The 27,008-nt window shown below is 50.8% G+C and overlaps 1 protein-coding gene across 6 annotated transcripts in view; it reads right to left on the reverse strand.

Moving 5' to 3' along the window:
* Positions 1 to 22,643: 22,643 nt before the first annotated feature.
* FAM169B (family with sequence similarity 169 member B) overlaps positions 22,644 to 27,008 on the reverse strand; it is an 86,685-nt gene continuing 82,320 nt past the window's right edge. For 4 of the 6 annotated variants that reach the window (XM_032342163.1, XM_032342160.1, XM_032342164.1 and 1 more), the window contains 2 exons: positions 26,769 to 26,857; positions 22,644 to 25,479 (listed from right to left, as the gene is read on the reverse strand). In XM_032342163.1, coding sequence (XP_032198054.1) covers positions 25,294 to 25,479; positions 26,769 to 26,857 — 275 coding nt within the window. In that variant the 3' untranslated portion in view covers positions 22,644 to 25,293. Of the gene's footprint in view, positions 26,099 to 26,768; positions 26,858 to 27,008 lie in introns of all 6 variants that reach the window. The other 2 variants (XM_032342162.1, XM_032342161.1) reach the window with 2 other exon arrangements.

Here is a 27,008-nt window from a genome sequence, read left to right on the forward strand (position 1 = left end):
CAGAGAGAGCTCCCCCTCCACCAGTCCATCAGTAGGCTCTGGAACTTTTCTTATGGGGCTAACATAGGTACAATGCGCACCCTTTGACTCAGCTCGGCTGCCAGAAGACTGCTGATTCCCCAGCCACATCTCCTGCTTCCCATAGCTATACTGGGTGGGGGGGACTCACAAAATTGGGTTCCCCTTAGGAAGGGGAATTGAATGCTAAGTAAATGGCCCCAAGAACCCCTGCAGTCCCCATAATGTTAGCTCTTCTCACGGCAAAGCCTGGATCAGACACCCTTGGCCAATACATGATCAGAAGCCAGCATACGCTCTGTGCAGCACATCTCTCCAGAAAGAAACTCATCCAAGTGGGGAGCTTCACAAGCCGGTCCTGGCAAAGCCAGACACCTCCATCACAGAGCCCTTCGTTGCTCTTATGGATTTACAGGAGTTCTTTCAGTGCTTGGCTGTGAGCCCCTGATTAAACATTAATAAAGGATCAAGGTTATGGATGTAGGGACCCCCTGACAAAAATCACTCTTTGTCTCTCTCCCCCGGAACCCTCCTTTGGCAACACTGGGCTCTTCTCTATGTCCGTGCATGTCCTGTGGCAGATTAAGGGCTGAGAGACCGTGAGAACAAACTGTCTTTGGCGCACACAGAGGGAGACATTTCCAAAGCTTTGGCATTTAGGAATGCTGCCCCGGATCTCGGGCCTTTGGGGCTCTGGTTGAAAGAGTTTGGGCTTCCCCACAAAGTACTTCCAGGCCACACGAGGAATGGGTGGTCAGCATACTAGAATCGCTGCATTCAAGGCCACCTTTCCTGTAGGTTAGTGTTATTGATTACCTACACCTCGGGCCCTGACAGGTAATCAATAGGCCCTCTGACCCAGAGATGTGACTTGGCCTGTGGGGGCTTTAAAAACAAGAAGTGAACATGGCAAGTCTGGTTCACGCTTTTCATACACGAGAATTACATTTTTTTTTCCCCCAGAGCTGCAAAGCTGTTTCTGCTCAAATTACCCCAGCCATCTGAGGAAAGCATAATCAGAAGGCTCTGTTCATTTTTCCTGCTGGTTAGTTCCACAACCAACTCAAGCCATTAAGAACAAGTGACAGGCCAAACTTTGGGAAAATCTATGGATGCCCCCAAAGAGCCAGGGCTCTCTACCATCACTGTGTAGGGGGCTCACCCAAGCTTCTCAGGAAGCGATGCGGGAAAGGAGGATGCCGCGGTGGAGGGAGAGAAGGACACGAAGGGGACTGAGCATCTGCCAGGGAAAGAGGAGAGAACATAGAAGCCGTCTGACATCGTGACCTTCAAAAATGGAAGGTTCATGGCCAGTGATAATGACACTGACCTTGAGAATACTGATGTAGTGGGATGGGGTGAGGAGTAGAGCTGCGAAGAGTAAAACACTCTCAAAAAGAAACAGAAGCCCAGTACCTCTGGAATGATTTCTGATGTCATCTCCTCCAGGAAGGCAGCCCTAATACAACTTGACACCCTATACAGACCAGGAGCCATCTTCTCAGTGTGCCCATATTGGCACATCTGTTGCGCTTTCTGCGGGTCTCTGTGTGTACATATATATTGCTGTCCCCTCAAGGGTGAGTCCACTGAGGTTGAGGGTAAGATCAAACCAGGTCACATTGAAATCTCAGCCCCAAATAAAACCCAGCACCTAACAGACTCCCAACAAAACGGAATGAGTAATTTACAAGTAAATGAATTTATGAGTGAATAAAACAATTTAGGAGCAAGTTAAGTGAGTGAATGAAAGCATAGCATCCAAAAAAATCCACAGCTGACAAGGTGCTAATATCCCCAAGGATAATAACCTGAAGGAAATGGGGCATCTTTCATCTCTTGCCCAGAAACTGGCAAAGAATTGGCTGGATGCCATATAAAGAACAGAGACTTTCACATCGAGGGCTAGGTCCAAATCTTGGTTCCACAAGCAAAGGGAGTTTAGGTAAACTATTTCGCCTGTCCCTCAGTGCTATCATCTAAGAAATGGGAACACTATAAGGCCCACCTTATCGAGGAAAATAACCTGAAGCACAGGGGCATCTCTCATCTCTTTCCCCCAGTGCCAGGGAAGAGGAAATTCTAGAGGGTCTCATATTGGCAATTAAATGCCCAGTTTGTGGGTGACGTGGTCCATGTACAATCCCTGAGGCCCACCCAACCACAAAGGGCCCAGGAAGTATAATCCCAGATGTGCCTAGAGTGGAAGTAAAGGGACACGGTTGGTGAAGAGCAGTCCTGAGCCCCACACACCACAAGAGAAGGAACATCCAGTAAGCGCCATCCAAACCAGCCCCAGACAGCGGCGCCATGAGGATGACTGGAAGGAAAAGACATCAAACTGCTCCAGAAATCCAGCAACTCAGAAAAGGGGGTCGTGGCAGAAGACGGCTTTACTTTGCCTTTAGCAAAGGGTGGGGGGGGACTCAGAGTTTCCTCGCTGCTCTCTTTAAAAAAAAAAAAAAAAAAAAAAGTCAGCTGTGTTCCTACCAACTGAGCACACACATCCTCTCACAATACTGCCTGTGTTGGGCAAGAACAAGACAGAACGCCTCCAAGAGTTCAGATTCTTGCACAGGGGTGAGAAAGGGCTTCTTTCCCTAATTTGGAAGTGAGTTTTAAAATGTGCAAAGCAGCAGAAATTCCTCTGGGCACATTACTCTGCCAGGTACGGCTGTGAGTTATTAGCAGCAGCTCCCCCTGGCTCTGCCAAGGCTTACAGGGGACTCAGGAAAGGACCTCATTTCCCAGGTCAAGATCATTAGGGAGTTTAATTAGCACCTTGGCTTCAGAATCTTTATGTAAGCCCATCCTCTGAGGCCTATATAAGATCGACTGGGGATCCCCATTCCTTGCCAGATGGAAAGTTCAGTGCTCCCTAAGATATCTTTGGACTCTTGGGGCTTACATTCACAGGGCTCCTATGGTGCTGCTTCCCTTTTACCCCTGTCTGTCATCCCACCTGCGGAAGGGAACCATGTGCGAGATGCAGACATGGGGAACCGTCTTGTGTGACTCTACCAGCAAGGGCTCTGGTGCTGTGTGAACAGAACGAGGACATGACAGCGGGCTGGCAGATGGGGCACCGGGGTGTATTGGGTATCAGGGACAGAAGCTGGACTCTAGCCAGCCCTAGGTTGAATGGCAGGGGAGGCTTTTAAGCAAGGAGTAAACAGAGTCAGAGACGTACTTTGGATGGATCTCTGGCTATTGGTGAGCAAGTCAACAGAAATGGAGAGGGCAGAGGGGAGGCTCCCACAGGACTGCTGGCGCAAGGCCAGGTGTCTGAGCTGGGGTCGGGGAGGGGAGGGAGGGAGTAGGGCAGGGACCGGGTTTTAAAATAGACTGAGAAAGCAAACTTGGCAGGGCTTAATAACTGAAAACAGGGATGAGGGAGAAACAGGGGTTCGGAGGGTGATGGGAATCAGTGGAGGAAGAGGATGGGGAAGCCAGAATGTGTCCAGAAAAGAGCAAGTCATCCAGCCGGGCTGGCAGGTGTGATGTTCTTAGGAACAAGATATGGTGGGGGGCTTTGAAGCTCGGAATGGGGGGCGACTTTGTGCTGAATCCTGTAGGAAAAAGGCCGCCCCTGGAGAGTGCTCAGCAAAGAACTAGCAGGTCTGGCTACCTTTGCTGGCAGCTTGTCTGTCTCGGCTGGGATAAACCGACACGGAAGAGCCTTAGAGACTCACTTCCTTAGAAAAACAGAGAGCAACATTTCTATGAGGGGTATGGTGATTTTAAAATAGGCCCCCAAATTCTTCAGAACTTCTCCCTTCAAAGGTGGGACCTAAGTCCCCTCCCTTAAAGTTGGCCCTGGCTTCTAACAAATAGAATTTGGGGGAAGAAAAGGGATCTGACTCCAAGACTAGGTCTTAAGACGCATTGCATCCTACCCATTGCTCTCTCTCATGGACCTGTGCTCTGGGAGAAGGCAGCGGCCAAGGGTGAGAACACTCAAGCAGCACAGAGGAGAGGCCCACATGGTGAGAAACTGAGGCCTCCCGCCAACAGTCATGGGAGTGCACCATCTTGGAAGTCCATCCTCTGGCCCCCGGTCAACCGGTCAGATGACTGGGACTCCGGCGTCTTGGTGCTGCCTCACCAGAGGCCCCGAGCCAGAACCACCTGGCTAAGACATTGGCAAACACCTGACTCTCAGAAGTGTGTGAGATAATAAATATTTGTTGGTTTTAACCACTACATGTGGGGGCGGGGTAATTTATCACACAGCAGTAGGCGGCTATAGGGGGCTGCTCAGAATATCACTGGACGTTGAGCGATAAAGTAAAGGGAGAAAGGAGACCCATTAGATAGCTCTTGACAAAGTTTAGAAAAGACACGTGAGGGGCTGAAGGAGAGTGCTGGGAACAGAAAGGATTGGACCACCCAGGACTGACGAAAGACAGAAACGCTAGGGATCTCAGTAACTGGCTGACCACGAGAGGTGTAGGACAGACAGATCGCAAAGATTACTGAAAGGTTTAGAGGCTGAGAGGTTTGAGAGAGACCTAAGAGCCTTTTGGAAATGTAAACTGCATGCATATGTCCTTGTCATAAACATCATTCCCACCATTGTTAGTTTGAGTGCTTAGAACAGTTTCCCCCTTTTTTTTTGAAAGATTTATGGACGTATTTATTTTAGAGTGGGGGAGGGGCAGAGGGAGAGAATCTTCAAGCAGACCCCCTGCTGAGCGAGGAGCCCCAGGCAGGGGTCTCCATCTCACAACCCTGAGATCATGACCTGAGCCGAAACCAAGATTCGGACGCTCAGCTGACTGAGTCACGCAGGTGTCGCAAGAACAGTTTGCGACTGTTTGCCATCCCAAAGATGGCTTCTACAGAAACTATTTCACTTAGAGCGGTTTTCCCAACACACCAACTCGACTCCTGAAATGACCAACGCGGGTCCTCTTCCACGAAAGAATCCCCATGTTGGTGTCGTGTTTTCTGAAATGTTTGTGATTGTCCTTGAGTATTTGAGGAACTTGGAAGCCGGCCTGGCCTCTTTCAGCGGTCAAGTGAGCAAGAGAAAAACCCTTTCCAGCAGCATCTCGGAGCACGTGGAACGCATGCGTGTGGACCACGGAGCTGACTCGCATGCAAGCGTGCACACGGGCTCACGGCTGCCCCATCAGAGTCCCCAGCGGAGAAAACATCGCAGGCACCAACACTGACTGACCCATCAACACTCTGGAGCCGAGCGGGGAGCAATGCGCTCAGCTGGCCCCGGGTGGAGCGTTGACAGCGTCTTCTGCAGAGGACTCGCGAATCAGACGGGACTCTTATGTTGGACAGCACAGGCAGCAGATGTAGATACGTCTCTGCCAAGTGCCAGATACAGCCCAACATTTGGCAAAAGCCGAGGCTGGCCCCCTGGAAGCCGGCACATTTGCATGCTCCTCGCCGCGGCTCCCTGAAGGGACCCCAGACATGCTGCAGGGATTCAAGGTTGAACGGGGAGGGGAGAAGCAGTGCAGGTGCCCGCCTGCCACCCAATGAACTCACGCTCCTCCCCCGAGGTCATGCCAAGGTGAAGGGAAGGTCAAAGCAGAGTAACAGGGAAGGTCGTTTTATTCTTTATCTTATTCACGAGCACCTCCACCTCCTTCATTCGGGCACCCATCACGATCCTCCCGTGATGGCCAGACAGGCTGACCGTCCAGGCTGGGGTTTTAGGGGCCTGTGCTCGGTCACCTGCTCTACAGGCAGGTACTTTGAACTGACTACCAGCTCCACTGCCGGGCCCTAGAAAGAGCCCCAGCGGAGGCCCTGCCCGCCTCCGCAGAAGCTCAGGGAGTGCTCTGTCTCTGCCATCGGATCAGTGGTTTTCAACTACTGTGTGCTCTGTGTCACCCAAGGGGGGCTGAGTGATGTCTGGAGATGCTGTTTGATTGTCCCAACTCTGGGGGGAAGGGAGGTGCTCCTGGCCTCAAGCGTGTGGAGGGATGCGGCTAAGTTCCTTACAGAGCCCAGGACAGCACCCACGCCACACAGTCCTCCAGCCCAAAGGCTAGTACTGCGTGGGGTGAGAAGACCTGGTCTGGAGGGTCAACTCCACCCAGGCAGGTGTGGGGTCTTTTCTTGTTCACTGCTTTGTCCCCAGTGCCTAGGACACGAAGACTGGTTCACAGGAGGTCTGGGGTGGGGAAGTTGGGAGCGGAGGCACACTGGACAAAACTCAAGGCTGGAGGAAGGAGCATTACTAATCTTGGCTTCACCTCCGTATCAGAGTTTTAACGCCCTCCAAAACCATACCCATCCAAACCCAGCCGTCGATGTCAAGCCAGATGCCCCTCCTGGCCCATCGGGCAGCGTCACTCTTGGTCAACTTACTTACTGTGCACACTCTGGGATCCACACGTGGCCTTACACATCGTCCTTCACCCTCATCCCTAGAACCCACAAAGTCTGAGCCTGCGCGCACACACATGCACACGTGGGAATGCACACACGGGAAGTAACGTGCGGGGCCACGTGACTCTTGCCCAGTGCTGGAGCTCTTTGCCCAGTGCCCAAAGACATTCCTGTTCCCACTGCAAACAAGACCCTGAGTTCTAAACTTGGCCATTGCAGAGTGGTCCAGACAACGTTTCTCTTCCCCTTCCAAGCCGCCCCCTGAAAGAGCAGGAACCTCAGTGAGACACGACACGGATGCCAAGTCCGCATGCCAGCCTCTTCCAGAAGGGTCACTGCTCTCCTGGGCCCCTCCAGCCCACCCCAGGCCAGCGTCCCTGGTGACTGCCCTGGCTGACCAAGCAAGAAACAAAGTAGAGAAGCTGCTGACACGGTGTCCGCACCTGGCCTGCCAGCCGAGCTTTACATAATACTGGTGGCAGCTCCATTCGAATGACAAGCCCAGCCTTTCCGCAGCCACCTGGGAAGACGTCATCTGCGACAGGGAACCATGCAGTCTAGAAGACCAGAAACACAAGCCGATACCTTAGGGACCCGAGCATGGCCTCGATGGGTGGAGTCCCTGAAGTTTGACCTTTTTCCTTAACGGGGACTGAAGGTGTCTCTACTGGTCGCGTCTCTTAGTTCTGTATGCTGATGCTTTGACATCTGAGGCCTGGTGGACCCTGGAGGGACTGCCCCCTCCAGGGCTAGCCAACTCCTAAATAATTCCATGATGCGGAGTTTCATAGGCAAACCCGCCCCTCCCAGCGCACCACCCCCCAGTGCCTCCTCTATCAGGCTGGTACACTCAGAGCAGCTAAGCCTCTGCCCTGATCACCCAGGACCAAGTCACCAGACAACTAGGGACAGACCCTACGCCCTGGAGCCCTGAAGCTATTCAACCCAGCCAGTCCCGAGCTGCGCAACCTGCCTCGCTCATCCCTCCCACGGAAACCACAAAGAACACTCTTAACCCCCATTTTCCCTTGCTCCCTGTGCCTCCTGATTGGCTGGGGTGGGCCCCCCGCAGCCCCAGGGGGAGTCCTGGGCCCCTGGCCCTAGAGAACTGTGAATATGATAAACTTCTTTAGGACAATCATCATTTCTGTTTCTGGTCAAAACAAAACAAATCCCAGAGGCCCTCAAAACAACGCTAAACCAGCAGTCGTCCGGAATGCCCATGCCACCAGCATTTCTAGATGCCGGGGCCCACCCAGGCCTGGGTGGTGGCAGCCTGTCCAACACCTTCTCCAGTCTCAGTGCTGGAGGCGTGAAGGGAAAAGGCAGCCAGGATGTGAGAGGGGGAGAAAGGCCTCGTTTTGGAAGCACCAACTGTGTGCAAGTATGATGCCCATTAGGGACATTCTGCCTTTTCTCATGGTTACAAGCTCTGAACACAGGAGGGACCCTGAGGCACTTGGCCTCACACTCATCAGATCTGGAACCAAGAACTGAACCTGAGACTCAAATTCGGACACCCCATCCCCATGGACACTTTAGAGCATCAAAAACGATGTGTCCATTTTCTTTGCTGGAACTGGCAAGGATCATGCAGACAAAGCCACCTACAGGGTGTCCTTGCTAAGGTCATAGCACGTCCCCTGCTGTCTGGTTCTCCCACCGTCCCCTCCCTGGTGACAATCAGTTGTCTGATAGCCCATGGCCAATCACCACTTCCAGGGTCCCTTCTTCTTGGGACAGTAGCATTTTAAAGCTCCAAGGGGGAGGAAGCCTTCTAAGTGTTTTCTCCAAACCCCTGCTGTTTGTACCCATAACATATGCTGAAGTGTTTTAAAAACTATGCAGCAACACTGCCAAAAAGGTAAAAGGTAGATTGTTCCCAGGCCGGAGCTGCTCCTTGGGGAGGACTGAACAGAGCAGCCCTGCCAGTAAGTCCAGAGAACGGGACGTCTGCGAAGCGTGGGAACCTCCAGCATCGCTCATGCCTGAAGTCGGGACTTCCTGCCAGAAGCCAGGAGGCCCATTCAGCTCTTGCAACCACAGCAGAGAAGAAAGACATTTTTTTCCCAGAACCCACATTGAAAAAGAGCCACCTTTTGACATGACAGCATGTGCACAGATCCTGCAGAAGCAAAGAGAAACAGAACCAGTTCGAGCTAGGAGGAGGCACTCGGGGAGGGTTCTGACTTTAAATCTGCCTCCAGATGTCACACTCAAAAAAGAACAACATCCCCTGCGCTGTGTCCCTCAGCACAATCGTACAGTAACACCAGACACGGGCAAAACAAGGAATGTCCCACTTAAAAAAAAAAAAAGCAGAGGTACTGTATGCTTTAGAAATGTCAATGTCATAAAAGAAAGAACTGTTGGGACAACACTCCAGATGAAGGAGTCTGAAGAGACATGACAAATAAATGTAGTCTCTGCTCCTCAACAGGATCTCATAGTACGGGTGGGGGGTGTGAAAAAGGACATTATTAGACCAAGTGATGGAACTAGAGTACAGATAGATTAGATGAAACTACCATATCGATAAAAATCGATAATCACTGTGATCCCACAAGCGAGCATCTCTGTTCTTAGGAAATGGAGACTACATGAAAAATTTAAAAAAAAAAAAAAGAAATATGCATTGAAATATTCAGGTTTGGGAGCACCTGGGTGGCTTAGTTATTAAGCATCTGTCTTCAGCTCAGATCATCATGATCTTGGGGTGGGGATCGAGCCCCGCATTGGGCTCCCTGCTCAGCGGGAAGCCTGCTTCTCCCTTTCCCACTCCGCCTGCTTGTGTTCCCTCTGTGTGTGTGTGTGTGTGTGTGTGTGTCTGTCTGTCTGTCAAATAAATAAATAAAATCTTTTTAAAAAATTATGAAATATTCCAGTTTGTTAGGCCATGACAGACATAAAGACCGGGGCAGAAGAAAATATTACACACAGAGCAAATCCGGGTCAAGGGTATGACGATGCCCCTTATACTAGCTGCGATTTTGCAGCTCCTGTCCATTTAAAAATTCCAAATAGGGACGCCTGGGTGGCTCAGTTGGTTAAGCAGCTGCCTTCGGCTCAGGTCATGATCCCAGGGTCCTGGGATCGAGTCCCACATCGGGCTCCTTGCTCGGCAGGGAGCCTGCTTCTCCCTCTGCCTCTGCCTGCCTCTCTGTCTGCCTGTGCTCGCTCGCGCTCTCTCCCTCTGTCTCTGAAAAATAAATAAAATCTTAAAAAAAAAAAATAATAAAAATTCCAAATAAAAACTTGGTTTTTAAATCTGATCTTGAGTGAATACCAGCAGAGGGGGAGAACGTTCCACCATCAGAGCATTAGCCGTCGACAAAGCAAGATCGGGCAGGGGCGGCACGAGCACGGGTCCAGGAGAGAACTGTTCTGATCTTCTCCAGTACCTGCTATGTTCCAGAAGCTTCCCTAGGTCTAGGTATATAGTAGGGATTGGAACTGAAACTGACAGTCTCGTGGAGTTTATAGATCAGACAAGCTGGAAATCACACAAGGAAATTCCTCCCCAGAAACTGCTGGAAACTCTAAGGGAGACGTTTGAAAAGGTATCAAAAGTAGTAAAATGGTAACGCGAAATTACAGAGGAGTTAGCCCAGAACAGAAAGCAAAGGAGGGGCCAGGCAGAGCAGTGAGGAGAAGGGGCCCCCTCCCTGACACAAGAGCACCTCCAGGGCACCATTCACTCCGCCTTTTCTTGCACTTGGACACCTTGCTCCCTCCAAGTTCATCTCCCTTAGGCTCTCTTGGATGCACCTGGCTCTGGCTGGCTGCTCGCCGTCACCTGGTCTTGCCCCCTGCACCTGGGGTCCGGCTAGAAGCCTCTAGAAGGCTTCTAGAAGAAGCCTCATTCTAGAAGAGGCTCTAGAAGAAGCCTCACTCTAAAACCAGAGCCTCGCCCATGCCGCCTGGAGGCCTTCGCAGACTGAGCACTTTCTTGTCAGCCTCTCCAACGGACTCAGAACTGTGTCCTGTGGGGGCTGCCCTGATTTTCTCAGGCAGCCCTGGAGCTTGGGGAGCTGATCTGGTGGGGAGGAGGTAGAGATGCCAGTGGAGCAATGTGTCCCCAGAGCAGGGGGGCCTTCTGCCTCCTCTAATGCCCATGAGAAGACAGATCTCAAGACGTCCCAGCAGGGGCAGCCCCCTCAGTCTGGACACAGTTTCCAGGGATGGCTCCTAGAGGCCACCCTTCTTCAGGTCTGGCCGCCCTCAGACCTTCTGTGCCTCTGTTTCCTCACCTGTAAACAGGAACACCACAGGCCCTCCCTCATGGGGTGTGGGAGGATCCCACCAGTTCCTTTTTCTAGAACAGTGCCCAGCACACAGAAGGCATCTTATTGTCGCTGCTGCTGTTGTGCTTAGGGCTGGGCCAGCCTCATCTTCCAAGAGACAGCCAAGTCCGGGGGTGTTCCTAGACATGGCCCCCTGCCACCCAGAACTCCATAGAGTCACCACACCATGGTGTTTAGCACATGGGGAGGCTCTTGGATTGGCCCTGCCTCGACCTTCCGCTCACCCTAAACCCAGGGCCTGCCCTGGGCCGCCTGCTGTCCTGCGGCCCCCAACACCCACAGGCCCCCTCCTTCACATGCCTTGGCCTGAAAGCCTCAAACGCAGCAGAAAGCTCTGTCCCTCTGGAGGCCTTCTGCATGTCCCCTGCCAATCCGGTGCTGCTTTTCCTTTTACTCCTGTCGCTGCTAAATTGATGCACAGATACACAAAAGAACAAGGGGGATGCAACCACATTAGAGGCTTTTCCGGGGAAAGAAAAGAGCCTGTGGCCACTTTCATGAGCACTCCTCCACTGACCGATATTAGGGCCTGTGACCTGACCTATGCCACCCGACAGGGATAGGGCAGGGAGTAGGAGGAAGGCATGCAGTGTACGGGGAAGGAGACTTGTAAAGTCCTAAAGAGCTTTCCAGCTACAGTCCCGCAGTCAGCGTTCCCCCTGGCCAAAGCCTCCTGGCTGCATATCATTTCCTGAACATCTTAGTGAAACAGGCCTTGGCTCACAATGGCACGTTGTTATTTCACTTCGGGAAGCTGGTGGAAGCCAGGGAAGCTGGGAGGCGGTGCCCGCGCCACGCAGGGCCCGCAAGAAAGTGCAACAGCGCCATCTAGTGGTCGCATCTGGCAGCTGCGAGGTCCGCGGGCGGAGACCCAGCTTTCATTCTAGGGAAAACGTGACCCCGCCCCATCCGTGCTCCCGTGGTGACAGGGCCTCCCGAGCTGAGAAGATAACTAGATCGGCTACAAGGCCACATCATTAAGAGACGTAATAACCAAAACGTGTACAAGAGGCTGACCTGTTTGGCTTGGGCGTTGATGAGGAACCCAAAAGGGCAACATCACAGGATGCCTGGAACTCCCAGTGCATGAAACCTGGTGCGGGGCCTCTGGGGTCTCAGGGCCTCTTGCCATGGTGAAAGCCAACCAGCCCAGGGCCCATCTGCCTGGCCTGCCTGTTAGCAAAGCTGTCACGGAAAGGCCTCCTCCAAAGGGAGAAAGACTGTGTTCTTTGGAAAAGAGAGACCTCAACGGGGCACAGGTTCTCAGACCTGAGTGTGCATCCGTGTCACCCAGAGGCTTTGTTAAAATAAGGATTCCTGAGCCACAGCCAAGGCTCTCTCTGACTTGTGGGTCTGGGGTGGGGCCTGAGAATCTGCATTTCTATCACATTCTTGGTTACATTGATGGTGCTCATCCAGGGCCCCACTCTGAGACCCCCGCTTAAGCCTAACAGTTATTTAAAAAAAAAAAAAAAAAAAGTCTCATAGTTAGTTAGGCTGGACCGCTTCTCCCTAAACATTGCTCCCGTGGTCGGCACTTATCTTACTCCAGTTACACGGCAGAATTCCAGTACATCGGTCTGGCAACTCTCTTAGGAAAAGCCGGGGAGGAACCTAGACGACGGGTCTCTCCCATTTTCACACCATCACAAGCTGGACTCCACCAGGAGACAAAGTCAGACCCAGTGTCAGGCCTGCTGACACTGCAAAGACCCTTGGTTCCAACCGCAGCATCGAGCAGGACAATGGGCTCAGGATACCTACCATCCACATTCACAAGGGGACCGCTGTACATCTTCTCTGCAAAGTTAATGCCTGTGTGCTTTCCACAACCTTCCCACAAAGACCTGTACTGAGGTCATTCCATGCTTGAGATTTATGAATACAAATGGGAAACTTTTGCACTGGTACAACCAGCTGATTCCTTGACAGGATCGTATTCTCAGCCCATAATTTTGAGCTTGCAGGCTTTGCCTGACACTCCGGCCAGCAAGCCAGCACATGTGTTCCGCCGATCAGAAGGGTGCCGTGCTCTTAGTACTAACCTATCACATTCTGTCCAATCAGACCAAGGGTATTTAGCCAATCAGAAGTAAGCATTTTCCAGCGCCCCAACCCCATTGTGTACAAGCCAATCACACGATAAATGTTTCCAACCAATCAGAAGTGAGAGCAATGCTCTGCACCCGCCATCATAGCCAGTCAGGCCACAGATAAATTCACCCAATCAGAAGTGATCAATAGGCTGCACTGTGCCCACAGAAATCTACAACACCGTTTATACCTGGTCTGTTAAGAACGGTTTCTCAGTTGATATGGCTCTTAATTGCATCAAAGATCAATTGAAAAGGTGATTTGCTTTTGACTGGGAACTAAGGATTCATTACAATTGTTTGCCTGTGACAAAAATGTATAAAAGCTGGAGAAACTCTAACCCCCTCAGAGTTGACTTAACCATTAGCACAGCAGGTACTCTGCCTAGGGCTCAAGGAAATTATTGTATTTTAAAATAAGAAAGAAAAAAAAAGAAAAGAATACACTCTGTCTGGGTTCGATTCATCTTTATAGTAACAGAGTAGCAAAATGTAATTTTTTTTTCTAAATGGAGAAAGGGGCCCACAGAGGCAAAAGCACAAATGCCCATGGAAGTCACACATCAAGCAAATGGGCAGAATTCGATTGTCCTGAAGGCCAGTAACAGCGCTAACCATCTGTAGCTGTGTGTAACTGCTTTGCCTTCTATAACCCTTTGCCTTCTTTCCCTTCTACAAAGACAGAGTAAACTGGAGTAAAAAGCATATCCATCTGGACTCTTGGTTGCAAGTAAAAAACAAACCAAAAAAATTCAAACTGGCTTAAGCAAAAGAGAGACTGATATCTCTTGAAAAATCTAGGGGGATTCTGGCTTCAGGTGCAACTGGATCCAGGAACGCCATCAAAGCCACTAGGATTTGGCATGTCCCCATCTCTTTGCTCCAGTTCCATTTTCAGGCCCTCCCCTGTAGCCACAGGATGACACAGTCTCCCCATATTCACCTCCCACCAACTTCTTCTTAGGCAGCTTAGACTCATTCTGTCTTGACTAACACATCCTCTGACTGGCCTCGGTCAGGGTCACCTGCCCCACTCAGACCTCAAGGCAGAAGAGCCACCATGACAACCCAATGGCACATACCTAACAGATAAGAAGTCTCTGCATACATCAGGGTACAGGATCACCCAACAACCCTGGGGGGTCAGGATCTTATTATTCCCATTTCACAGATGAGGATCCTGAGGCCCTGTCAGGTTAAACAGCTCAACTAAGAAACCGTAGAGTGAGTAAGGAAGATGGACAATGGTCCTCCCTTATTGTTGGGCATCATTCCAACCCACTGAGGGCCTGAATAGAACAAAAAGGTGGAGAAAGAGCTCTCATTCATTCATTCTCTTTCTCCTTCCCTCCCTCCCTGCCTGACTGCATGAGCTGAGACATCAGTCTTTTCCCCTCAGACAGGGACCGATATCCTCATCACCCCTGGTTCTCAATCCTTCAGACCCAGACTGGAATTCACACCAACTTTCCTGGACCTCCAGCTTGAACATGGCAGATCCTGGGACTTCTAGGTCTCCATAATTGCAGGAGCCAATTCCTTATAATGAAGCTCTTCTTGGAGATGGACAGGTTGGCGGGTAGGTGGATGGAGAGGTAGATAAACACTTTAGTAGTTCTGTCTCTGGAAAGCCCTGACTGAAACAGCACCCTTGGCCTCCTACCCTCACTAAGGTAAGATGTTATTCAGGAGCCACAAGCCTCTCAGGGTTTCCAGAACACTCTTGGCTGGCCTGTTAGTCATCTCAGGTCCCCAGCTTACTTCCTCCATGATTATTTCCGTGATGCTCTGGGTGGAGGAGACCAAGGCAGCCCTGGGGTGAGCCGTGGCCATACCCGCATCTTTGCCTACAGTTGCTCAGACCAGCTAGCCAGATGCATGGTAGTGTAAGTCTCTGCAGAGTGGGAGAGAGCCTTCAGAGATCCCACAAGGAGCACCTCACTGTATGGAGATGGAAACCTGCCCAGGGATCTGTGGCTTCCCACCCCAGGGTCAGGCAGCAGAGATGGGCTAGGTCACAATCCCCTGACTCTTGATACAATTTTCTCTCTTACTTGATCAAGAATATTCCCACTCCCAAATTAAACTGGGTCAGCTCAGGTTCCTAGCTCCAAACCCCCCAGAGGAAAAACCTAGAAAATGGGCCAGAGTGATGAAAGAGAAGGGGAGAAGTGAACCCAAATCACAGCTGCATGGTGACCTGTCTCCAGGTACATGGTCCCCAGGGTTTCCTGAATCCCCTCTCCCAGGGGAGATTACGGAGGGGCTGGTAATGCTGAGAGGGAGCATGGGGTCTGGGGCATGGATGGAGGAACCAGCCTGGACTTGTGCTCCTCCCCTGCAAGATTTGCTCCTTAGTCAGTCAATGTACCCTCCCTTGGGAAGCTGGGTTGAGGCCTCCTGGGACCCCCTGTAGTGGAGCACAGAAGGGAGGAAATGTGCTGAGTAAGAAAAATAAAATGCCATCAAATGTCAAAAATGAGTCAGGCTTAAAGAGTCCTGCCCTGGGGTGGTGGGGCACCTTTAAAGAAACAGAATTGAAATCAGGATGCTGAAGAGGCATCTGCTCCCCCTTGTTCACTGCAGCATTATTGATAAGAACAATGACACAGAAACAAAGAGCCTGTCCACAGCTGAATAGGGAAAGGACACATGGAATATACATGCCATGGAATATTATTCAGCCTCAAAAAGGGAAATCCTGTGACCAGCAGCAACATGGCTGAAATGGGAGAACATTCTGCTGAGTGAAAGAAGCTGGACACGGATAAATACCACAGGATTCCACGTATATGCGGCACCTAAAATAATCAGACCCCTAGGAGCAAAGAACTGAATGCTGTTTACCAGGGGCTAGGGGAGGGAGCCGGTGACAGTCCATGAGTGAGTTCTAGAGATCTAACGTACAGCAGAGCACCTCCAGCCAGCCACACCAGGTATTACACACCTGAAACTGGTGAAGGGGGTGGATCTCATGTCAGGTGTTGTTTTGTTTTGTTTTGTTTTGTTTAAAGATTCCATTTATGTATTTGACAGAGATCACAAGCAGGCAGAGAGGTAGGCGGAGAAAGAGGGGGAAGCAGGCTCCCTGCTGAGCAGAGAGCACGATGTGGGGCTCAACCCAGGACCCTGTGACCATGACCCGAGCCGAAGGCAGAGGTTTTAACCCACTGAGCCATCCAGGCGCCCCCTCATGTCAGGTGTTTTTACACCAATATAAGGGGCACGGGAAACTCCTGGAGGTGACAGGCCAGACCATTACCCTGATAATGTGGTGATGGTTGCACAGGTGTGTGCATACAGACAATATGTGTAGCACCAAATATGTGTAGTTTCATGTGTGTCAGTTACACCTCAATGAAGCTGTTTTTAGAAGAGAACTGGGGCGCCTGCGTGGCTCAGTGGATTAAGCATCTGCCTCAGCTCAGATCATGATCCCAGGGTCCTGGGATCAAGCCCCACATCGGGCTCCCTGCTCAGCAGAACGTCCGCTTCTTCCTCTCCCTCTCCCCCTCCCCACCCTTTGTGCTCTGTCTCTCTTGCAAATAAATAAAGTATTTAATAAGAGAGAGAGAGGGAGAACCAAAGAGAAAGACCTCCCCACTTCCCTGCATGGGAAGGATATGGGCCACACAAATGGGTGTACGAAAACCAAGAAGGCAGGGTTCCCTTGACCAGCAGCATGACCGCTTCCCTTTCGAGACCGCATCTTCAAAGCTCTCAACCCGTGGGGGGTCTGGGGAGGAAGCAAGGGCTCCCACTTTCCCCAGCAGCAAAGGGAGGCAGGGTGCACTGCGGTGCATCTTTATTTTTGCATTGGAAAGCCCATAGGGTTAATGAGGAAATGGGGAAATCTGGAAACTGCAACGCCTGGACTCCCAATGAAATCTGAACATCTTTTCCTTTAAAGCACATCAACGAAACAGATTCACAGAGGCAGGTATGTGCAGTCTGCACTCCCGTTTCCTTCACTTACAAAGCTCAGTGTTCCCAATGATAACTAAAGACACCCCTCCCCACCAAGAGCCAGGCCGGGCCTCTTTGGTTTCTGCAGGAAAGCCAGGAAAGCCGGCGGGTGTCCACTGCCCTGGGACACCTGGCTTAGGGCTGCAGTGCTTGGCGAAGCAGGCTTTGGTTTGTGCAAGGCTGCCATCGTGTGGTCGCCACAGGTATTCTCCGAAAACGGCCCAGAGGGAGAGGGGACGTGCTCTCTGCAAACCGAGATTGAGATCACCCTTGTTCTGCCACCAGCTGGAATGGGGGCTGCAGACATAGATTAAGAGGAAAATCAAGTTCTAATGTTGTCATCCAGGGCTGAGTCCTCCCCAGAGCACTCCCCGGGCCCTATGATGGACCTCAGCTCTAGGCACACGGTGATATCTCCAGTAAATGCAGAAGGATGGTCTGACCAGTCAGGGCAGTAGGGAGCCCCAAGCACTGGCATGGTCTCCGCTGGGTCGTCCTACGAGCCCCGCCCCAGCCTCAGAGCTATACACCCTCCCCAGGGCTCCTTGAACGCTCCTCGTGTAGGAACTGGGCCAGTACAAAACAAGTGCTTGGTCAACAGCACTTCAAGGTCTTCACCCAGGTCTCCTCAAGGCCTGACCTCTCAGGCTCGCTCTGAAGTCGCATCCCAGCCTGGAGTTCCCAGAGAAGGAAAGGCCCCAAAGAGCAGCCTGAGTCCCGGGTTATGCAAGCATCATGGGGACGCCTGAGCTTACCCCATGTCAAAGCCACTATGTCCCCAATGGAAAGTAAAAGATTTCCCTTGTGGCCAGGAGCAGCAAGTCATGGGTTGTGAGGCCATCGCAGGTTTCGGCTTCACCTCCCAACAGGGACCAGGCAAAGCACCAGAGGATGCCAGTGGGGCTGCAGGGCCAGAGTCCAGGTGTCGAGGGCCACCAGTGCGGCCCTTCGTGGTCACGTGGTTGGGTCCCTGAGACCAGAGACACTGAAAGGACAACTATTCACGTGAGCTGATGCCAGTGTAGGCAGGACAGATCCAGGCCAAGAGGTGATGTCCCCTCCTTGCCAAGGCCCCTGTCCCAGGCAGCCCCAGAAATGAATGCTCACCGAGGGAGGCCGCAAACGGCCCGAGTTCCACCTACAGGGTTACGTTTAAGTACGTTCCTTAAAGCGTTTCCTTGTGTAGTTTGTGTGGATTTTATTTATACAGATTTCTTTTTTTTTTTTTTAAGACTTGATTTATTCAACAGAGAGAGACACAGCGAGAGAGGGAACACAAGCAAGGGGAGTGGGAGAGGGAGAAGCAGGCTTCCTGCTAAGCAGGGAGCCTGATGCGGGGCTTGATCCCAGGACCCTGGGATCATGACCTGAGCCAAAGGCAGATGCTTAACAACTGAGCTACCCAGGAGCCCCCAATTTTTTTTCTTTTTTAAAAAAAAGATCTTATTTATTTTAGAGAGAAAGAGAGGACAAGCAGGGGGAAGGGCAGGAGGGGAGCGTGAAGAAGAGTCCCCGCTGAGCAGGGAGCCTGATGTGGGGCTGAATCCCAGGACCCCGGGATCATGACCTGAGCCAAAGGCAGATGCTTAACCAACGGAGCCACCCAGGTGCCCTAATTTATACAAATTTTCTGAAGTTACTTTACAAATATAATATACACATTTATATGTATGTATGTGTGTGTATATATATATATATATATATATCCATATATATTCAATGACATGCTTTTTACCTGTTGTTGGTACTCCGAGAATCCAGCAAACATTCCCCAAATCAAGCAAGTGGAGAACCAAGAAGGAATAATAACCAACCAAGCTTATTCCTGCAAATCATACTGAGCCAGGAAGACTGCACCACGCTCCACCCAAGGACATGACTTCTAATCCCACGAAGTTTGAACAGAGTCCGCTAAGACCAAAGGAGCCATCTGCTCAGTGCACACCTCACACAACCTCCGTGAGCTGCCCACCAGTGAGCAGGTGCCACCAGTCGGGGGCAGTGACGGCCCCGAGAGTCTGCAAGCTCTAGAGCTCACCTGCACACTGCCAAGGGTCACTGCTGGAGAGGTGACCTTCCAGAAAGCCTGAGGAACACATTCAGGGAAGTCTTTCAGTTGCTGGGCCATTTGGAGGATTTTTCTTACAGGAAATTCCGCTTTCTGAGAAGGTCTCATCTGATGCTGCGAATGACAGAAAGTCCCATTGCCTGGATGCTTGGTTGGGTGCTGGACTTGCAGACCCTCCGTGGGCATTGCTGTGGTTTCCAGCTCTTTTTTCTTGCTTGGCCACGGTGACATATTGTGCCCTGTGTAAAATGGTGGAGGTGGAGGGGGGCGAGGAAGGTGGCCAAGGAATTTCATGGCTTCTCAACATGGAAACCTAGACACCTAACATCAAAACTTCCAGATGCTGACCATCTCTCCCTAGAAAGAGAACTAAATCAAAATCAACTTTTAGAATGTTTCTTGCAGAAAATGGGGGTTTTAGAAATTGCTTCATAATCTGTTGGGTTCCTAAGGTTTCCACAAGTAGCTGACCAGTTGATTTCTTTCTTCCTCATCCCAAAGGACATGTTCTGAAAGACTTCCTGAACAAAATAGCTGATGCTAAGAATTCCTAAAACCCCAGTCCCTGAAAGGAAATCTGTCTGAGGCCCCAGTAGGCAACAGTTTAGTCCATCACCACTGCCAGACCCCAAATCCATAAGGCAAGCTTTTGCAGGACCACAGACTCCCAACATCCTCTGCCCGTCTTGTATCTGGTTTTTCCCACTTAGCATAATGTGTTAAAGGGTTTTCCATGGTGTAGCACATATCAGTACTTCATTCATTTTTATAGCTAAATACTATTCCGTTGTATGGATATAGTACATTTTGTTTATCCCTTTATCAGGCTTTAAGTCTGATTTCAGTTTGGCTGTTATCAATTTTATGCTGCTTTAAACACCTGTGTGTGAGTTTCTGTGGCCACAGTTCTTCGGTTCTCTTGGCTATGTACCCAGAAGTAAATTTCTGGATCATATGGTAAGTTTGGCGTGCAGCGATGTACAAGGCACTGAACCTCTCACAGGACATGGGCCTGGGATCCTGAGATGGCTTTCTTCGAAGTATTGACTGCTTTGTAGATTTTTCTGTTATCATTGTATAATCAAACAACTTTCTCCCTAATAACGCCCTTTAGATGGACGGCATTTATAAGACACAATCATTATTACTTCCACACCAAATGCACAAGCCACCAAAGAAAAGTAGATAAGCCGTGCATCAAGAATTCAAATTGCTGCACTTTAAAGGACACCATCAAGAATGTGAAGACACAACCCGCAGAACAGGAGAAATTATCTGCGAGCGATACATGCGATCAGAGACTTGGTTCTGAAATATACAAAGAACTGTTACAACTCAATAATACAACAACCCAATGAAGAATGAAAAGAGCCAGCAGACGTCATCAGCCGTCAGGGAAGTGCACATGAAAACCACAAGGAGAAACGAGCTTTCTGGCACTGGGATGGCGGCTCAGCAAAAAGACAAAGAGCATCAAGCACTGGCTGGGGTCGGGAGACAGTGGAACCCTCGTGCACTGCTGGACGGAACGGAAATCGGTGTCATCACTTCAAAAGAGAATTTGGCAGTTCCTCAAAAAGTTAAACGCAGAGTCACCCTATGCCCCAGAAATTCCATCTCGGGTATATACCCAAGAGAACTAAATACGTCCACATAAAGACTTGTGCCTGAACATTCACAGCAGTATTGCTGATAATGCCAAGACATCAATCTAAAAGCCCACTAACAGGAGACACCTGGGAGGCTCAGTCGGTGAAGCAACTGACTCTTGATTTTGGCTCAGATCATGATCTCAGGGTCGTGAGACAGAGCCCCATGTCAGGCTCTGTGCTCGATGGGGAGTCTGCTGTCGATTCTCTCTCCCTCTGCCTCGGCCCCTCCCCAAGCTCGCTCACTTACTCTAAAATACATAAATAAACCTTTTTAAAAAATAAAAAGTCTTCGTGGCAACTGGGTGGCTCAGTGGATTAAAGCCTCTGCCTTCAGCTCGGGTCATGATCCTGGGGTCCTTTGGTCAAGCCCCATGTCGGGCTCTCTGCTTGTTGGGGAGCCTGCTTACCCCCCCCCCTGCCTGCCTCTCTGCCTGCTTGTGATCTCTGTCTGTTAAATAAATAAATAAAAATATTTAAAGAAAAAGAAATAAAAAGTCCATTTAAATTAAATTTAAAAGTTCATTTAAAAAATTAAACCCATTAATTGATAAAAAGGTAAGTGAGCAAAATGCGGTATATATCCCTACACTGGAGTATTATTCAGCTATAAAAAGAGGGGAAAATAAAATAAGATGAAATCAGAGATGGAAACAAACCATAAGAGACTTTTTTTTTTAAGATTTTATTTATTTGACAGACAAAGATCACAAGTAGGCAGAGAGGCATGCAGAGAGAGAGGAGGAAGCAGGCTCTCTGCCAAGCAGAGAGCCCAATGAGGGGCTCGATCCCAGGACCCTGGGATCATGACCTGAGCCGAAGACAGAGGCTTTAACCCACTGAGCCACCAGGCACCCCACCATCAGAGACTCTTAACTACAGGAAACAAACCCAGGGTTGCTGGAGGGGAGGTGGGGGGGGGGGTGAATGGGGTAACTGGGTGATGGGTGTTAAGGAGGGCATGTGATGGAATGAGCACTGGGAATTACACACAACTGATGAATCACTAAACTGCACCATGGAAACTAATAATAGCCTGTATATCAATTAATTGAATTTAAATTTTAAAAAACAAAGAACTGATATAAGCTACAATGTGAATGAACCTTAAAAACATGACAGGGGTGTGTGGGTGGCTCAGTCAGTTAAGCATCCAACTCTAGGTTTCGGCTCAGGTCATCATCTCAGGGTCCCGAGATCAAGCCCCATGTCAAGCTCCATGCTCAGCACAGAACTGACCTGTCCCTCTGCTCCTCCCCAACTTTCTACTTCTCATGAATAAAAAATGTGTTTTTTTAAAGATTTTATTTATTTATTTGACACAGAGAGAGCTCACAAGTAGGCAGAGACAGGCAGAGAGAGGAGGAAGCAGGCTCACCGCTGAGCAGAGAGCCCGATGCGGGGCTCGATCCCAGGACCCTGAGATCATGACCTGAGCTGAAGGCAGAGGAGGCTTAACCCACTGAGCCACCCAGGTGCCCCAATAAAAAATGTTTTTTAAAAGGGGCACCTGGGTGGCTCAGATGGTTAAAGCCTGCCTTTGGCTCAGGTCATGATCTCCAGGTCTTGGGATCAAGCCCCGTGGTTGGCTCCCAGCTCAGCAGGGAGTCTGCTTCTCCCTCTCCTTCTGCCTCTCCCCCTGCTTGTGCTCTATCTCTGTGTCTCTCTCAAATGAATGAATGAATGAAATAAGTAAATAAAGACACACATCCTTAAAAAACATTATGCCAAGTGAAAGAACCCAGATGGAAATGACCACACATAGTATAATTCTACTTGTAGGACATGTCCAGGACAAATCTATATAGGGGGAAAGTAGGTTTGTGGTTGCCTTGGGCTGAGGGTGGGTGTAAAGGGAGAGACTACTAATAGGTACAGGGTTTCTTTGGGGGGTACGAATTGTGGTGTTGATTGTACAACTCTGTTTATATACTAAAAACCATGGAATTGTATACTTCAAATGTATGGTTTGTAAATTACTGATTTAACAAAAACAACACAACACACATGCACACACATGCTTTACGGGCATTCCCCACACAAGCACATGGAAAAGAACGCTGCACATGGCCCCAGACCCAACCCAACTGTGTCACTGGCTGGAGAGGGGGTTACTTGGAGCTTCAGTGTTTCCTTCTAACTCTGCAGGGTTTGTCTTTACATCTTTAAATGAACTACACCAATGCCATTAGTTCTTCTCCCTCGGGAGGATGCTTTTATTGAACAGTGACTTCATCAAACCCCTGAGACATTTTCATCAGTTCATTTCCATATAAACACAAAGCACCAGCCACTCACCCAGAACAGTGCCAAGTTCACAGAAGACACTGAGTCACACATTGAAGATCGTGTCTGCCATAGAGCACCCCTTGGGTGCAGAGTCCACTTTTATGGTCTGTGCCTCCTTCACAAGGGGCCCACATGCACTGGGGGACTTCATGAGGTCTCCCTATGGAGCTCTAAACTCTGCTTCTTTCCATTGGACTCTTCCCTCTTTCGAACGGGTGAAAGACAGACAACAACTCCAGGAGAACACTCTAGAAGAGAACCTTCCAGAGAGAAGGGTTTGAGTCCAGTAAACACCTTTCACGTATCTATATAACCCCCGTGCCCAGCACAGAGATCAATCCTGAGCAAGCATGCTGAATATTTAGTGAACATCAGGATGGATGGATGGAGAGAGGGATGGAAGGAGAAATAAACGGGCCGATGTGGGCAGATGGATGGACAGACATGTAGGTAGGTGGATGTGATGGATGGACGGACGGACGGACAGATGGATGGATAGATGTCAGGACGGATGGAAAGACAGGTGGGTAGTTGGACAAATGAATGGAAGAATGAACAGATGGTCAGAGGGGTGGACGGACAGATGTGGAGAGACGGACAGTTGAGTCCATCAGATGAATGGATGCGCAGGTGAATGGACAAATGTGGACTGATGGACGGAGAGACAAGCGGGCAGATGATGGAGGGACGGGCTGACAGCTGGGTAGATGGGTGGATGGACAGAGAGACGGAGGAGTGAGTAAGTAATAGGTCCCATCCAGTGTGCCCTCTGACCACTCAGGGAAACATCAGTACCTTGTCAGCACAGGGTGCTGGGGGCCTCCTCTCCAACCCCAGGCTCCAGGAGGGGCTTTACTATACCCCCAAAGAGCTGAAACTGGTCTCCAGCCATCTCCAGGGTCGAACCACAGAGGAACAGAAGGAAGGTGTCACCCCTGACCCCCGGGGTGATCTGTTACCATTCATTCCCCACAGTTACTGAGGACCGGCTCTACACGGGCACTGAGGACACACGGGGCAACGGAGGCGGCCCAGGGATGACCCTGTGGGTGGCTCATGGAAATCAGAGCTGAGTGCCCAGTTCTTTGAGGTCACGTGGGAAGGAGAGGAGAAGGTGGTCAGGAACGGACACCTAAGCTGAGACTAGATGTCAGCCTGACTGACGAGCTGTGTGTGTGTGTGTGTGTGTGTGTGCGCACAAAGGTGGGGTTGGGGAAGGAGGGAGAGACAGAGGAGGAGGAGGACGAGAAGAAAGACGGGAAGACAGGAAGAGGGACGGAGGGAAAGGCACACGCCCAGGGCAGAGCAAGTGTGTGAGAGCTGACCCCGAAGCAAGAGCACAGGCGCGTCTGAGACAGCCCAGGCAGCTGGGATACAGAAGGCAAGGCAGGCCGGCCGAGAGATGGGAGCAGTCGGCAGCGCCCCAGGTGCTCCACACAGTGCTCAGCCTCAGAGGGGTGTGCCCAGTGAGGAGATCAGACTTCCATTCACCCGCAAGTAGGGGCTGGGACTGGGCTGACCCAGGCTGGTTAGGTTAAGAATCCTACTGAGCATCAGTGAGACTCGGCCAACTGCAGAGAACAGCAACTTCCGGGGAGCAGGCCGCAGGCCCCAGGCCTCAGGAAGCAGCCCACACTGCCCCTGACCCTGTGGAAGGCCTGCCTGGCCTGTCCTCACCAGGGCCTTATGGGCACGGTCCTTGGCTCAGCTTCGAATCCCTGAGTGCAGGGGGTGCAGGCAGCGGAGGCCAATGTCACAGCGGCAGCGGACACTAAGCTGCACAGTCACCTTGACCTCATGGCACCAAACGCTGTCTAAAGGCCAGCAGCACAATATCTGCTCCAGTGGCTTCCCCTCTGAATGAGGTGACGGCTAAGATCCTGATGCCCACCTGAAGGCCACCTTGAGCACCTCCTGTATACTAGGCCAGACGTGGGCGGGGCACTAAGGAACGGTGTGCACCAGGCAGTCCCTGCCACCGTCCTCGGGGAGCTTCCGCTCCAGCTGAAGCTTCTCTGGAAAAAAAAAAAACGAGTCTCCCTAGAAACCCGTCTGGTGTCTGTGGTCTCACAGTGACGTCTGGGGTAGAGCAGGTTTGGGGGGAAGGGGTAAACCTGAGACAGCTTTCTGCAGCGCAGACCAGAACAGGCGCAGCCCTTCTCGGAGCTTCACTGCGCTTAAGAAAGAGGCATATCCGCGTGGTTCTAGCACAGTCTCTACCAATTCACCCCAGGTAACAGAAACTGTATTAGGTTTAACAAACACACTTCTGAGATCTGAGCCCAGGAAAACGGCTGCTTGTACCTGCTTATTAGATCTCTGTGCTTGAGGAATAAAGCACTTTTATAGGCTTTCTATCACCTGAGCCCACAAAACAAGCCTGAGGTGGGCAGGGTCTGTGCCGTCCCTTTCTCCTCAAAGGACAACGCAGCAAGGGCAGAGGCCAGCTGCTGGGTGCGCGAGCAGGGAGTGATGGAGGCAGCGATCACGCCCGTGCCCCCCAGAGCCCAGACAGGCCCCTCGAGGAGGCTCGGGTTTGCCCCCAGGAGTCAGAAGCTGGGCCGCAGGTGCTTCTGCTGGGATTCCCAGGCCAGCCCTGCCTCCACCGCTGTCCTCTTGGCCTCCTTCCCCGCCGGCTGGGCCCCACAGGCTCCTCCAAGCCACCCCGCTGCTGTTTCTTCCACTCCGCAGTCTTGATCGCTCTTTCTCTCTTCCCATTCTCCACGGGTCCTCTCCTGAATCAGAAAACAATCAACACAGCTTTCTGATGCTGCCATAAGGGGCCTTCCGGTGTCCTGGCTGGGCCCTTGCACATGCTGTGTGCTCAGATTCAGGCCAGATGAGCCGGGCTCCAGAGCCCCAGCCAGCCACAGGGACCCCGTATTTTGTTCATCAGATGCTCTAAGGACCTTTTTACTGGTGGGAATATATTTCCTGGCAGGAACTGAAGAGCCCATCCATGGAGATCAGAGAAAGAGCAAAGCAAGGAAGCACTACTTTAAAAGGTAGCACTCTATGCCTGAGTCTGTGGACTTCCCCGGACTCCTGGCCGTGCCCATGACATCACACCGAACACCTCCTGCTTCCTCTAATGGCCTTCCAGGCTTACGAGCGAAGTTGGGGACCAACAAAGAGGCAAAGCACAATACTCTCGCTTCAGTGGCCTGGAAAAGCTGTCAATGAGCCCCTTTCTCCATTGCAAACCAAGGAAAAGGAGAGCCCTCCTCTGCCAGCTTTTCTAAAGCAATCCAGCACTTACTGGGATAGCGTATGCCTCTGACGTTGAGTCTTCTATCCCTGCACCATCTCCTTTCCAAAATAAGCAGCACTGTTCACAAGATGCAACTGGAAGTTCTGGAGTTTAAAATTATTAACAACTTTTTCAGACTTCAAGACAAAGACCCTTCCGTAGCAGAAAATGGATGTTACCAGAACTGCCTTGTATGGGTGAGGGTCTGTCTTGGCTTCAGGAAAACCTTAATGGAATCACAGCACTTCAAAATCTTATAAAACACTGAACAACAGATAATGGGCCATGAACTAATACTGAGTCTCTGTCCTTACTCCCAGTTCTCTTCTCCCAGCACTCTGAGTTCTACAACAATCTAATGCCATATTCCATTTTCGAGCATCGGGGCTCGAGGGACAGAGGCAGAAAGAAAGACATTTGTCCACATATTTGCTCTGCTTAAAAGATGCCGGTCCATGGCAGAATGTGAAATTCAGATTTTTCAATATTTCCTTACCAATGCAAGGTTACAGCTGATTCCCCTGTGCTCTGTTCAGTTCTGGCTTCATGAGAGCTTGTCAAGCTTAGAGAAGAGGACTGTGAAAAGTCTAATTACAAAGGCCTCTCTGCCTACCGCAGGACACAGCCCTGAGTATGAATCAACGACCCACTGCCATGGAGAAGCCCAAAGCCAAGGTGATTAGGCAGATGTCTTGCAGGTTTAGAGCTCCCCTAAACAAGCACGACATGATTGCTGGGAAAACCGTTCCTAGAATGACACATTCACGACCATACCTTCTTGCCTTCTTCGGAGTGTCCAGGCCCCTCATCTGGAGTAGTCTGCCCTTGACTGCTCATATCGTCCTTGGCATCTCCTGGGTGAGCTGCCCTCCCCAAGCAAGAGAGCAGGATGAGCAAACGGGGGTAGTTCCAAGGGAGTGGACAATCAGAAGATTAATAATACACCGGGGACCCCGCTGAAAGCACTGATTACCATGACCCAATCTCATCCTCTTGACTTACAATATGATACCT

Source organism: Mustela erminea, chromosome 5, assembly GCF_009829155.1.
Source record: "Mustela erminea isolate mMusErm1 chromosome 5, mMusErm1.Pri, whole genome shotgun sequence".
Taxonomy (NCBI): Eukaryota; Metazoa; Chordata; class Mammalia; order Carnivora; family Mustelidae; genus Mustela; species Mustela erminea.